Here is a 14,205-nt window from a genome sequence, read left to right as displayed (position 1 = left end):
TTGCTGATTGTTGAAAACTAAAATAACTCAGTTTGGTCATTCTGTGTTGTTTGTTTGGGTAGATAACAGTAGCCATTGAAAACCATCTTTGAGGTATCCCCCTACAACCTTAATGTAATTATTTGAAAGCAAATTTTTCACTAAATTTTGCAGGTAAAACTGTACAAATAACCTGGTTTATAAGCCTGATGAAGTTCAGGTGTTCAAGCTAATCACACTGCGTGAAGGTTTATTTAGAAGACACAGTGACAGTCCAGTGACAGAATCTTGTTACCTATCCCTGCTGTTGACAGGGGATAATGGGAGGAATTCTTCTGAACTGGTGACTGTCTGGAGGGTTAGTTGGGCTTCCAGGCCACACTCCGTCTCTAAGGGTCTCCCAGAATTCTCACACTTCCTTGTGCCGTGGTGGCACATCTCCCCTGTATTTGATGTGTACCTTTACCGTCACCAAAGAGAACCACATTTCAGCACTCCCTGTACTGACGGATAGTCCATTCTTTCTGCCAACTAAAAACTTATTTCTGGCCTTCAGTTTATCTTTACGAAGTGCCAGCTGCTGGTGTGAGATGTGGATGGCAGCAGCCTTTGTGGCGGGCCCTCTGGAGTGTGGGCTTCCCAAGGAGACGGCTGGCAGCCACTTGCACAGTCCTTCCCATGGGACTGTTGGGCGGGAGCTGAACTCCGTGCCACAAGCACGGTGAATGCCCTGTGAGTAATGAGGCCTTATGGCAGTTGACAGACGTTGTAACCGTCGTCCGGAATAACCTGGACATGATTCCTTCTTGTTAATATCTCTGAAATGCAAGTGTGATGGAAGTTATGGGATTGGTTTTTTGTTTTTGTTTTTTTTTTTAAAGCTTTTATTTATTGACAGAGATCACAATTAGGCAGAGAGGCAGATAGAGGGAGAGGAGGAAGCAGGCTCCCTGCTGAGCAGAGAGCCAGATGCGGGGCTGGATCCCAGGACCCTGGGATCATGACCCAGAGCTGAAGGCAGAGGCTTTAACCCACTGAGCCTCCCAGGCGCCCTGGGATTGTTTTTTTAAAGCTCTCAAAACAAGAGGTTTAAGATTTATTATTTAATATTTACAGAGTCTAGGCCATCCCTTGGGCAATTTTCTACTTAGAATGATTGAAAAATAGAGCATCACACCAGCACTTACACTGCTCATTCATCTCGCTCAGTCGTTTCCTAGAGGTCTTAAATTGGACGCTGGGAGCGCGACCTGATATCAGCTCAGTGTTGTCCCTGACTGCAGAGAGCAGACACGTCGCCACACGGTCACTTGACTGCTGATGGCCATGGTGGAGAGGGGCACTCACTGGGGGTGTGGCAGGTTTGGGATGGATCAGCCTTGTGCCAGAGGAGGATCCGTCTGAAGTGGGAACTAAAGAGTTAGGAGGCTTTTGGCTGCAAGCAACACTTCTTCCTAGTGTGGTGTGTGTTGTGTGCAGCTGGAGCTCTGCGGCTGACTGGCTCTTGCCTCCTGTGTGGCAGTCTTGCTCACTGCCACCCAGTAACTGGTGAGATGAACGAAGTGGCCGCAGTTGGGAGAGATCAGTTCTGCAGTGGAAAGGATTTGGAACTAGTAGCAGCGAGGTCAGAGTGAACCGGAGAGGTGTTCTGGCAGAGGTGGGGAGATGTGGGGGCAGTGACTGAGCTGCAGCGTTTCCCAGGGGAGCTCTGGGTCGTGGTGTGGCCAAGAAGTGAGGCGAGCACAGAGGACGTCAGGAAATGAGGCTGGACAGGGAGTGGAGGGCTACTCAAAGTTCATAAACAATGCTGAAGAGTTTGGGTCAGTCTTTGGTCCTAAGGACAGAGCACAACTGTTGAGAACCGGAGTCACCAGTTAGGGTTCTAGCATATAACCCAAGAACCCTAATTTTGGGATCATGGATTTCATTTTCCTTCACCTTACTTGCATTTTATTTCTGCAACAAAAATCTGCTCTTAACACTGTTATCCTCAAAGTTTGTCTCTAGTGAAAAAGATGGGCTGGGAGCTGGGGGTGCCTATGGGGAGAGAAGGAGAGTGTGTGCGGAGAGGGGGTCTCCGAGGGGGGTGGATAAAGAGAGGAAAGTGTGTTTGGAAGTAAGCTCCCTGAAAGTGCCAGGAATCCAGTATTTTATGGTGTGCGTTGGTTTAGCAGGAAGGAAGTTACTGGTGTTCTGGTACTCGAGCAGCGTGGAGAGAGCGAGGCCGTGTTGCAGTTGGTGGAGGGGTCTTCTGGGCATGGGCACGCAGACCCCAGGTGTAAATCAGTTAAAGCGAGTGTGGGCTTAGATGGAACCCAGACCCAGCTGATGAAGTCACCACTTAGCGTTAGGCCATTTTTGTAGTGGTAGCAAGAATTACTCATGTGCAAACCTTGGAAAGCAGTTGTGTCCTTTCTGGGGTGTCGTTAGCCTTCATGTAGTCACTAGAGGGCACTGTGCCCTTTTCTGTTCAGGTGATCAAGAACCCAGGTATTCCAGCATTCCTGGGACACGGAGCCTGGCCACGAGCGTGAATGCAGCCGGTCCGTTTGTCGCTACATGGCATTGAGGTTCGTGACTGCTCTGCCCTGTCATCCGTGGAGAATGGACTCCTTGGGTTGTCTGCCTGTGGAAGCCGAAACTGGTGTGCATGCCCACTGCGTCCAGCCTGCGATGACCGGGCAGTGTCCACGGACCAGACATTTCGGGCAAGAGCAGCAGTACGTTTTCCAAGGAAGTTCAGGACACTCGGATACCACCATGTCATTATAAATTTCATAAAATTTTCGTGAATGGTGAACGCGCACCATCTTCTATTGCTTTTTCTTCTCTCATCTCAACGGCCAGTCTCTTCGGGAAGTGTGGTTTCCTTTGTCCCTCACTGCTGGCCAGGGTGTGGGAAACTGAAGAATATGAAGATTGTGTGCATTTCGTTGTATTGCCTTTCTTTGAGTGCATGTAGAAGATGTAGAGTCGCTTCCCCAGACTGTGGGAATGATATTACAGTCAAGAGTCCCTTTACAGTTGTCCTTCCGACGTGGGCACGTGGGCCCCGTGCGCTGTCTGGTGAGCACTGCTGCACACACAGGCTGCGGCGTCAACACCCCGGCCCTTCCCGTTTGGGCTTCAGAACGCCGCCTGGGGGCTCTGCGCAGTTCCCCAACCCCACCACCTGCCTTAGCTGCAGGACTTTGAACGATGGCTTCAGCTGGGTCTTAGCAGCTTTGCGTTTAGGGCAGAAACCTGTGCCAGGAAGGGTTAGGGATGTTTGGTGTCCTGCATGTAGTAGCAGAACGACTGTGGTAGTCACGAGTGTGGTAGTACATGGAGAAACGCGCCAGGTGAAGCAGACAAGAAACAGGGATCACCAGGAACATTTCCATAAGAACAGTATCGAGCAGAAGTTCAGATGGCAGCGTATGGCGTGGCATTGAAGTCGAGTAAATGCGGCGGAAGGGTGGGCTCTGGCAGAATGGAATGACAGGATCTGGTCCAGGTTAGAGTTTCGCAGTTCAACATAAAAATAGCGAGGCTTGTGGAAAAAAGTTGAACCAGGCTTAGCTTTCTCAGTCTCTTCAAATGTGACCCTTTTTTGGTTTTACTGCTCTTTACCATCCTTCGGTAGGTGTGCGATTCGTACGTGTGATGAGACTGTGTGTGTAATGGGCGTATTTTCAGTTCCCACATGCTTTGTCATAGGTTGTCAATTTGACTCATCGCAGTGCTGTCTTTGCGTGTTTGAAACGTAGTGACTGTATGACGTGTTAACATTCGGGTGACGGTGTCCCCGTCCTGGGGGCTCGTGCCCCTCTTTGCTGATTTGGCTCTTCACGGGCAGTTAGCTCCCGCAGGCCGGGACCCCGGAGCTCGGTTTCAGGGGAACAGGCAGGACGGCCCAGCTGAGAGAGAAGGAGCCCATCCATAGGAGAAAAACTGGAAGGAATAACGTGCTTGGTCCAGAGTGGGGAGGGTACTGCGGACAGAGGGAAAACCATGTGCTTTTACACCTTTCGAGATGCATCTGTTAAGAAATTCGATGCTTTAAAGATTGAAGATAATTTAAGAGACGGAGACGGTTTTTCAGGACAGGGATTCCAGTCGGCTGCTACAAAGTGGGTCTTTTCAACCAAGACGAGGGGACCGAGGAAGGCGATTTCCGGCATGGAGTAGCCTTCCCAGTGGATAAAGTGCGAGGGCCTGTAGTCGGCTCTCTCGAGGTCCTTTCGCGCAGATTCTTAGCTGTTTTCTGTGTTTGTGGCTTTTTTTCGCCACAGCCCATAATCATAAACATTCCACATCGTGACTCGATGGAGATCATGGGTGTATGTTGTAGTGAGTAGAAACATGCGTGCAGATGAAGTAAGCCAGACTGTGATAGCGCCGTGTTTTCTGCTGGATTTTTTTTTTCTTTTTTAATTTCAAATTTGACAGAGATCACAAGTAGGCAGAGAGGCAGGCAGAGAGAGAGGGGAAGCAGGCTCCCCGCTGAACAGAGAGCCTGATGCGGGGCTCGATCCCAGGACCTGAGATCATGACCTGAGCCGAAGGCAGAGGCTTTAACCCATTGAGCCCCCCAGGCGCCCCTCTATGGGATTTTTATTTGTTAAAAAGACTGGTTAATGATTCGCCCCCAGTTTGAAAATGTAGTCCACACAGTTAACGGTCCCCGGACCCACAGGCATTAATCCGCGTAGTCAGGGTAGCAGGGGTGATGGGTGGTATGGTATGTGCCTCTCAGAGCCTCTCCAGTAAATCACTGTGTAAGTTACGAAATGGAGGCCATATAGCAGGCATAAAGTTTGTCCGTTTTCTTCCATTTTACCCCTGGATATCTGTACCACATTCATTCTCTCCTTTTTCCAGTGCAAAAGGAAAAGATGTTCTTTTTCTTGGTGAGGCCCCTTGCTCCCCTTACTTTTCTTTCCTCTTCTGATGGCTCAGTTCTGCTTTTTCTAGTGTCTCTAGTCTTTCTGCCAGCACCTTCCCATCTCCTTGTAAACAGATAGGATTTCCCCCCTCCTTTTCAAAGCCTTCCACTTGTGCTCTTTCCCCATCTAGTTAGTTACCCTGTACCTTAAACTGTCAGATTTTTCAGATTGTCTTGCTCGTCATGCTTGTTCTTGACACCCCATTCTCTCGTTGACCCTCTGTGGCCTCCTGTTGCTTTTATCACGATTGTGTTACCACGATAACCCTGTGTGCTGGGAGCCCATTGGCCTTCCCTAGGTATCGAGAGGTATTTGGTATTAATGATCTGCCTCTCTGTTTTTAAATCCCCCTCCCCCCAAATCCTTTATGCTCAGAAAAAGGCAATAAAAATTAACTTACTTGTGCTTAGGATTCTATCTGTGTTGAAATGTACAAAGCAGAAAGGAAAAGATGCCCATAATCCCGCGCCCCAGAAAAAAACCACTGCTGTGTACTGGGGTTGTGTCTGCAGGTGGTTTTCTCTCTGTGTTGTGTAGGCACACTCCCCCATTTTCCCTTTGTAAGGACAAATGGGCTTATCCTATAGACACGTGGCTGTTTAAACATTTAGTACTAGATCACCCAGACCATTCCAGGGGGCTGTCAGTGGTATTTTGCTTGATTCTTTCTTCTGTTACCAAAATGGTTAAGTGCTCGAGACCAAGCATCTCTAATGTCTTCTCTGTTTTATTATTTTACATAAAAGAGTTCCTCACACAGGTAGGTAATCAGTGTTCTTTGTTCAGTGAATGAAAGCCATTTGAGGAGCCAGAATTGTCTTTCTCAGTGGATCCGAAACAAACACCCTCACATGGCCCTGCTCTGAAGGAGTGCACACGGAACAATACGAGAACAGGGTGTGCAAATAGGTGTTAGAGTAAAGAAATGGAGGGGGTCAGTGTGGCGGGGGCACCACAGAGAGTTCGGACTAGGTAATCCAGTGAAGTCTCAAGAGGTAACGTTGAAGCTGAGTCTCTCTCTGTAAGATCTTACTCCTATGAGCCAGTGAGCGAGCAGAGCAGGGGAGGAGCAGTGGGAGAGGGAGAAGCAGACTCCCTGCTGAGCAGGGAGCCTAACGTGGGGCGCGATCCCAGGACCCCGGAATCATGATTTGAGCCAAAGGCCGATGCTTATACCAACTCTGCGGAGCCACTTAGGGGCCCCAAAGCCGAGTTGTAAATGAGGACAAGGGGAGACGGGTATTTCAGGCTTAGGATATGGTTAGTACTGACATAACGCAGGAACTCAGTCATATGCCCCATTAGGCTGACTTGATCTCATTGGTGTTTGTTGTTGACACAGTATGACTGGTACTGCTTTGACAGTTCTTCGAGTACAGTTCCTAAGTGGCACTGACCTAAGACTGCACGAATACAGCAGTTACTGGCCATATGTGCTGTTAAATTACGTAAAATTAAAAATTCAACGGCACCTGGGTGGTGCATTTGGTTGAGTGACTGGCTCTTGGTTTTGGCTCAGATCATGATCTCAGGGTCATGAGTTCAAGCCCCACACTGGGCTCTGTGCTCAGTAGGGAGTCTGCTTGAGATTCTTTCTTTCCCCCTTCCCCTTCCCTGCATAAGCACTTTCTCTCTCTCTCGGTCTCAAATAAATAAATACATCTTTTTTAAAAATTAAAAATTGAGTTCCTCAGTTGCACCAGCCCTGTTTCAAGGGCCTTGTGGCTACCACCTTGGACAGTATGACTCGGGACGTCTTCAGTACGCAGAAAGCTGCATTGGACGGCACTGCTTTGTAAAGTCACTGGAATACAAACTTTTTGATAGACCTTATACCTCGTTCACTGCTAGTGTCTCATGTGTAGAGGCTGAAGAAATATTTGTTAAATGATGAGATGAATAAATGAATGGATGAGTAGAAGGTCAGCACCTCTTTTCACACAGGGAACAAACAAAATGTGTGTAAGTTCTGAGTGAAAAAGAGCTTATTGTGCTTGAAGAGCAGAGAAGACGGCCTGGAATGGGGGGAATGGTGGTGGTTGGAGGTCAGCAGGGAGAGCTGACGGGCAAGGATAAGCCTCTGGACTTTGATGTAAGTGCCAGTGGGACTTGATAAAGGTTGAAGCACAGCAGTCATGTGACCTGATACAGCTGCCTGTTTCTAGCCAACTGTTTCTTTCATTTTCCTGGCTGGGTGGGAGTCCGGTAAGATAGCAGGTGTGAGTGTGTGAGTCCATGATCTGCTTGAGATCCAGATTATTAATTCAGTTCATTTCTAGTGTCAGCGCTTGCACATGGCTTCATGTTTGTCTGATAATTGTCCTTTGATACGCGGGAACTTACAGGCAAGAACTTGTTTTTTTTTCTTCCAGTGAAGGTGGTGTTTTTAAGGCTCATCTCACTTTCCCAAAAGATTATCCCCTCCGGCCTCCTAAAATGAAATTCATTACAGAGATCTGGCACCCAAATGGTAAGTTTATCAAGTTTTTTACATTTGCTAATGTGGTGGCCTGTCACTGAGGTTTCCAAGGTCAGTAAGAAAGATGTAGTTCTCCGTGACGTTCACTGTGTTCATTACGCACATGGCCTTGTATTAGTTTGTTTAGAACAACAGGAGGAATAGAGATCATATAAAAATATTTATTCTTCGTTTTCAACTCTTTTTGAGAATCCTGATGTTCCAGACTAGAGACAAGTTACTGGGTGATAATTGACGTGAGTACAGCTCTTGTAACTGAGATAATTTCCAAGGTATTAGGTGACTCATTGGTATTACAGAGAGCATAGGAGTAACCACACCTGGTTTTAAAATTTATATTTCTCATCTTCACTCTTAGACCATGGGCAGCTCCTAACTTTTTCCCTAGACCAGCTGCTAAGCAGGGAACGTCCTGCCCACCTCGTCAGTGACCGGCAGGGTCAGATGAGATGCGTACTGCATGTTGGAAGCTCTGGAAAGCGCCCAGTCCTGCTGTGCCTGAGATGTGGTGACGCTGAATATTTTTATCCAAAGACGTGTCCCCATTTAAAACCCACTTTACGAGCCCGAGGTTAGGCTGGATCCATGTGTTGATGCGCAGTCTCTCTGGACTTTGGCCAGAGTGCTGGCCAAAGCACTCTGTTTTGTGTGCTGGAGCCCACGCATTTCCTCGCTGAGTGTGTTGGCGGTCAGTGTTTCCTGAGGAGAGCTGTGGCCTCTGACTTGGTGCCGGGCTGCAGTCTGCATGTCGAGTTGGTGCTGCATCGCCGGGAGAGGGGCTCCTGTCTGCTTCCGAGGAGGGCGGGCATGAAGGCTCTGGCATGGAGACTGGGGCATAGCGGGGCCCAGTGGCCTGTGAGATGCGCGGGTCTCGGGAGATGGACTGGTGAGGGGACAGCCACCGGGAACGGGGCCCCCGCACCGCGCCCGCTGGTGGGTGTCCTGGGGAGGGACACAGCTCGCTCCTCCTGTGGCAGCACTGAGGGAGGCAGGTGTCTCCCACAGGCGGCCGGTGCGGACCGTGTCCGTGGGGTGTGGATGCCCGAGCGGCCCCGTTGGCCCCGGGCTGTGGAGCCGTTGTTTGCCAAGGCTCAGGCCGTCTGTCCGGCCGTCGCTGCGTCCCCTGGTGCATCTTGGGCCGTGGGCCGAAGCTGCTGGAGGAGTGGACAGGAGCCCAGGCGGCATGCGGCGGCCACTGGCCATGGGGGAGGCAGCTGAGGGGCGGCATGAGGACGGCGGCAGACGCGGGGTGTGTGTGGTCGGGACGAGGGGACGTTCACGCTTCAGACCTGAGGGGAGCGGAGGCGAGCGGCCAGTGGAACAGGCGACTGCAGAGAGGGCAGGCGGGGGCGCCACCCGTGGGGCGTCTGCGGGCCGCTGCGGGGACGCCGGGTTGGGGACGCTGGGTTGGGAGCTGCGGCCCCTGTGAGGGTGGCCCGGCCCGCGCGTGGGAGGAGCGGACGTGCTGGGCTGCCAAGGGGACACTGCTGCCGCAGGCGGTGCGCCGGAGCACGTGTGGAGGGCACGGCTTGCGAGCAGAGTTCGGGCCGCGGATGCCCGCCTGAACGGCGCTCCTCGGGCTCGGCCTCCCGGGACCCCCGTGCTCTGAAGCCCCGGCGGTCGTGACTGTCTCATGCGGGAACCCGCCGCCGGGGAGCGCCGGGCGGGAAGGCCGGGCTGGGCGGCGGCAGGCCTGCGGTGGGTTTCCGCGCGCTGCGGCCAGTGACGAGTGGCCGTGGAGGCTCGTTCTCCCGCGCTGCAGGTGTGGGGCGGTAGGGAGGGCGGAGCGTGGCGCCGACAGCCCGCCTGCCGCGGCTCTGCAGAACCAAGCGTGATCTAGCAGGTCGAGCGGCCTGGGTAGTGCCGCAGGCACGCGCCCGGAAGCAGGCGTGGGGTGCCGGCGGAGACGCGCGTGGGCGCAGCTCCAGTGCTCCCGGCTGGGGGCTCAGCCACAGCGGCTAAGCCGAGAAGCCACAGCGTTGGACACGCGCCCGCAGAGCACCTGCCTGGAGCGGTCCGAGCAGCTGCGTTCCCGACAGCCCCCCCCACCCCCCCACCCCCGGCGCGAACAGCGGGGCGCGGCGCCGCACGAGGGTAACCCGCTCCCCTCAGCCGCACGTTCGTGAGGGCGGCGACGTGCCTCGCGGAGCTGGTCCCAGGAGCCCAGCGGCGCGATGCCCGGGCAGACCTGGAGCGAGGAGGTCGGGTCGTGCTGCCCCTGCTCGAGGAAGGGCGCAGAGTTCGGGGAGAGAGCGCTGATGTGAACGTGCCTTCTCTCCGGCTGACGCGCCTTCGGGGCGGATCGCGGTGACAGTTCACTGCTCTGTGAGCGCGTGAGACGCCACTGTCGTGCGTCTCTATCCCCGCGCGGTGGCCGGGAACGGGGTTCTGAGGTGCAACTAGCCGTGTGTGGCTTACGTGTGCTCTGTTTTCTTTTCTTTTTTTTTTTTTTAAAGATTTTATTTATTTATTTGATAGGCAGAGATCACAAGTAGGCAGAGAGGCAGGCAGAGAGAGAGGGGGAAGCAGGCTCCCCGCTGAGCAGAGAGCCCGATGCGGGGCTCGATCCCAGGACCGATGATGGGATCATAACCTGAGCCGAAGGCCGACGCTTCAGCCACGGAGCCGCTGGCACCGCCGGAGTTTTCTCGAGGCGTCCTGGCCATGTCTGCTTCATTGGGTGAACGTGAGGGTAGGGCCTTGGCAGTGACCCGCGTCAGGGTGATGGGGGCGTGTCAGAGGTCACCGTGCCCCGCACCCTCATCGCACCTCGTGGTCCCTGTCAGGACAGCCCAGCAGAGGGGCCGGGAGCACTGTGATGGGAGGAACAAGTTCTCTCCCAAGAGAAAGCCGGCGAGTGCTGCGGAGTGGGAGCGTTCTGGAGGCGGGACTGAGGACTGCGGGCACGTGAGGTTGGCAGCAGCCCGCCAAGAAGTGGTAGCGGAGGCCGAGGGCGCCATCCTTGCTCGGTTTGGTCGTTGTGACTCAGGAAGGGAGAGGCGGTGAGCACCGCGGAGAGTGTTGTGCAGACCGTTTCCTGAGCAGTGGTGGTGCCCTGGTGGGGGGGGAGCCAGTTTTCAGCGAGGGGACCAGAGAGAGGTTGAGAGGGAGAGAGGACACTGTATCGTGGGCGTCCGGAGGGGCTGGGGTCAGCTGATTTCTGTCATTTCCCACGCACAGCTTCGTCCCTGGGAGCTACACGAGGTTTGCTGGTGGATGCGAGGCTGGCAGCCACTGCGCGCAGGGGCGGGGTTTCGAAGACGGGATGGAAACTCCCGAATCCGTGAATGGAGTCCACACTTGCCAGCGGCTTAAAAGAAACAATATTAGCTATTTGCTGGGTGTTAGGGGCAAGAATGAGAAAACTAGAAAATTTCACATGCGCCCCGGCCTGAAGAGTAAAGATAAATGTTGCAACTGAATGCAGAGTAGGACTAGCAAGTGAGCCTCGTGTCACTGAGGGCGGAAAGAAGACCGCTCTTGGGGCCTTAAAGTAGCGGTGAAAGTTACGTGTGGAAAATTAAAGAAGCAGTTTGGCAAGAAAAAAAGCGAGACATTTGGGTCTATAAATGAGTGAAGAATAAGAACGGACATTGCACCAGAGGAAATACGTGTATTTTCTGTACTTAGAGAAATTTCACCCCCAAAAGCATTTAGAGAAACCAGATTATTTTTCACCTTTTTATTTAAAGACTTATTTATTTATTTTAGTGGGAGAGGGAGAGAATCTCCAGCAGAATACCCACTGAGCCCAAAGCCCAACACAAGGCTCGATCTCATGACCCTGAGGTCATAACCTGAGCTGAAACCAAGAGTTGGATGCTTAACCCACTGAGCCACCCAGATGCTCCACCCGTGTTTCCTATTTTAAACTGTAATTTGGTAATAGGTCTGAAGCCTAAGAACCCTTTCATTTAAAAAAATTACGTTTAAAATGAAAGGACTCAAGGTTAAACATTTAAAGATGCTAGATTATGACAGTAATTTCCAATAAAAGAAAATAGATCTTACATTGATTCTTTCTCTCTCTGATAGAGTTTTATAGAAACATTTAATACTATGTTTTCAAAGAAAATGACTTGGAAAAAGTCCTTTTTAAGTAAAGTGTGAGGAGGTTATCTAAAGGAGATGGTAATAGCATTTTGTGTTGGATTTTGCAGTGTGCTCACAGCCTGTTAGTTTTCTTGCCTCTCGATCTAGTGACTGCACGCAGCAGATTTTACGGGGCGCTGGGAAGAGGAGCCCAGTCGAGCCCACAATGCATGGGGTTGTCACCGTCTGCGCTTCCTTGCCCATGTGCCCAGTGCACACTTGGGAAGGGTTTGTCGGGGAGCAGCAGTGTGTGCAGACCCTGGCTCGGCTTCCCCGGAGTTTTTCACAGCCAGGGAAGTACCCAAGTCAGGAGATGAAAAATAACCTTGAGAATGATACCGATCCCAGATCTGGGGCGCCTGGGGGCTCAGTCGGCTGGAGGTCTGCTTTCAGCTCCGGTCATGCTCCCAAGCATCCTGGGATGGAGCTCCGCAGGGAGCCTGCTTCTCCCTCTCCCTCTGCTTGCCTCTCCCCCTGCTTGTGTGTGCTCTCTCATTTGCTCTCTCTCTGCCAAATAATTACATAAAATGTTTTTTAAAAATCTGTTAGACTTTAGGTAGGAAGTTAGGAATGAAACAGACGTACATATTGCCATTGATGATTTACGGGATTTGGATATTTGATGGACTTTTTTTACACCAAAATTTCTTTACTTTTCTGTCTTTTCTTATATTTTCTAAGTAAGCATACTTTATTTTACTATTATTTTGTATTTTGCAGTAGAGCAAACTTCACCATAAGAGATTTGTGTTGATTCTGGTAGTTTGAGCAATAAGGAGTGTCTGTGTGATTAAACTGAGCTGGTGGAGTTGAAACACCTTTGTTTTGACAACAATTAATTTATGACTTGGATTTTAAATCCTAGTTTTATGGAAAAGATGCCTCATGAATTTCATTTATGTTGATGTATTTTCACTAGCAATATGACATGTTCCTTTTGTAAATTTGAATGCACTTCTTTCCTTGAAAATGTAAGTTTGCCTTTTTGTGATTTGAAAAGTATGTTATGAGGTTACTTGTCATTGTTTTCTTAGGAGAGTCTCAGAATGTTTGACTGTCGCCCATGTAGATCCGTGAGTTAGTGGGGAGTCTAGGCCATCATTAACACAGAGACTCGGTTCTGGTGTTTGGATGGTGCACTTATGTACAAAGAGCAGGTTCATTGTCTTCACTGCATGTAAATGCTAGATTCCGTCTGTGGGCCAGCTGTCTAGGGAGTCCTGCACCAGTGGGAAACACCATGTCTGTGTCTGTTGGCTCCGACACGTGCATCCTGTTTGGTAAAACCTGCAGTCTTCCTGAAAGGTGAACAGGGTCCATTTTGGAAATCATCTTCTGTATATATTCAGTGTTTTATACAGGACTATGGGAGCCAGGGCCACGTTTAATAGGTACTTTATTTGTAACCATGTTATTTTAAATACTTTTTTTTGTTTTGTTATTTTAAATACTTTAAACAGTACTGTTACTCTCTAATTTTGCAGTTGATAAAAATGGTGATGTATGCATTTCCATTCTTCATGAGCCCGGGGAAGATAAATACGGTTATGAAAAGCCAGAGGAACGCTGGCTCCCTATTCACACTGTGGAAACCATCATGATTAGTGTCATTTCAATGCTGGCAGACCCTAATGGAGATTCACCTGCTAACGTTGATGCTGCGGTAAGGTGGTCATGCCCGAATCTCTCCTCCCCTTCCTCTACACTTGATGACGAGTGTGTGTGTGTGTGTGTATCTGCAGATTGATTTACATACAGTTAAGTTTCTCCTCAATCTGCACAAAAATAGTTAGAGATGTAACTGAGCTTTACCCCTAAATACGCGAACCTCATCTTTTAGGAATGAGGAACCTGTCTTTCATAGCTATAAACACTCTTCCCCTGAGATTCGCCGGTTATGGAGATGTTGTTTTCCCCTAACCTGTTTGATGAGTCTGTCGATGCCCTGGCTCTCCACGTGTGCATACTTCCGTCGCCTCTCCTGAGAGTGCAGGCATCCTTCCTTGTAACCACAGCACAAGTCTGCCTCCAATAATACTGTCCCATGCACAGGTGTGTGCTCCAGTATTGTTCCTTGTATCTGGGTTTTTGTTTTCTTTTTTTTAAAATCCAGAATCTGGGAAACCCACATTTCATTTCATTTCGTGTTCATGTAGGGTTTTTTTGTTTTGTTTTGTTTTTTTCTAAGATTTTATTTTTTTGACAGAGATAACAAGTAGGCAGAGAGGCAGGCAGAGAGAGAGGGGGAAGCGGGCTCCCCGCTGAGCAGAGAGCCCGACTTTGGGCTGGATTCCAGGACCCTGAGATCCTGACCTGAGCCAAAGGCAGAGGTATAACCCACTGAGCCACCCAGGCGCCCCCTGTGTTCATGTTTTATTAGTCTCCTTTACTTTGCATAGTCTAGTGCCTCAGCCTTCTCTTCTCCTTTGAAAAGCCTTTCATTCTAATTCTCATTCTTAGAACTTTTGTTAGTGTGTATCAAAGCCAGGAGATGAAATTCGCTTTGCTACTTGCCTGTTATATGGGTGATTAACCCTGGGGTGAGGTCGTATTTAGTCTATGTGGGAAAACACTAGTTCGATAAACTCTTTTTAAATGTATGCCTTTGGTTTTTTAATTTAGTGATCAAATTGAAGTAAAAAATTGACAGAATGCCATCCTAGCCTCTTATTTAGTGGAATGTCAGTCTGATCACTGTCAGAGACTTGTGAGGGAGAAGGAATCCTG

At 50.3% G+C, this 14,205-nt stretch overlaps 1 protein-coding gene across 1 annotated transcript in view; it reads left to right on the top strand.

The window, feature by feature from the left end:
- UBE2G1 (ubiquitin conjugating enzyme E2 G1) overlaps positions 1–14,205 on the top strand; it is a 107,612-nt gene that overhangs the window by 76,937 nt on the left and 16,470 nt on the right. The window contains exons 3-4 of the mRNA XM_044248829.1: positions 7,280–7,377; positions 12,963–13,141. Coding sequence (XP_044104764.1) covers positions 7,280–7,377; positions 12,963–13,141 — 277 coding nt within the window. The remainder of the gene's footprint in view (positions 1–7,279; positions 7,378–12,962; positions 13,142–14,205) is intronic.

This window comes from Neovison vison, chromosome 5, assembly GCF_020171115.1.
Source record: "Neovison vison isolate M4711 chromosome 5, ASM_NN_V1, whole genome shotgun sequence".
NCBI lineage: Eukaryota > Metazoa > Chordata > Mammalia > Carnivora > Mustelidae > Neogale > Neogale vison.
The sequence above is the reverse complement of the archived record's forward strand: the minus strand, read 5'-3'. Positions and strand labels throughout refer to the sequence as shown.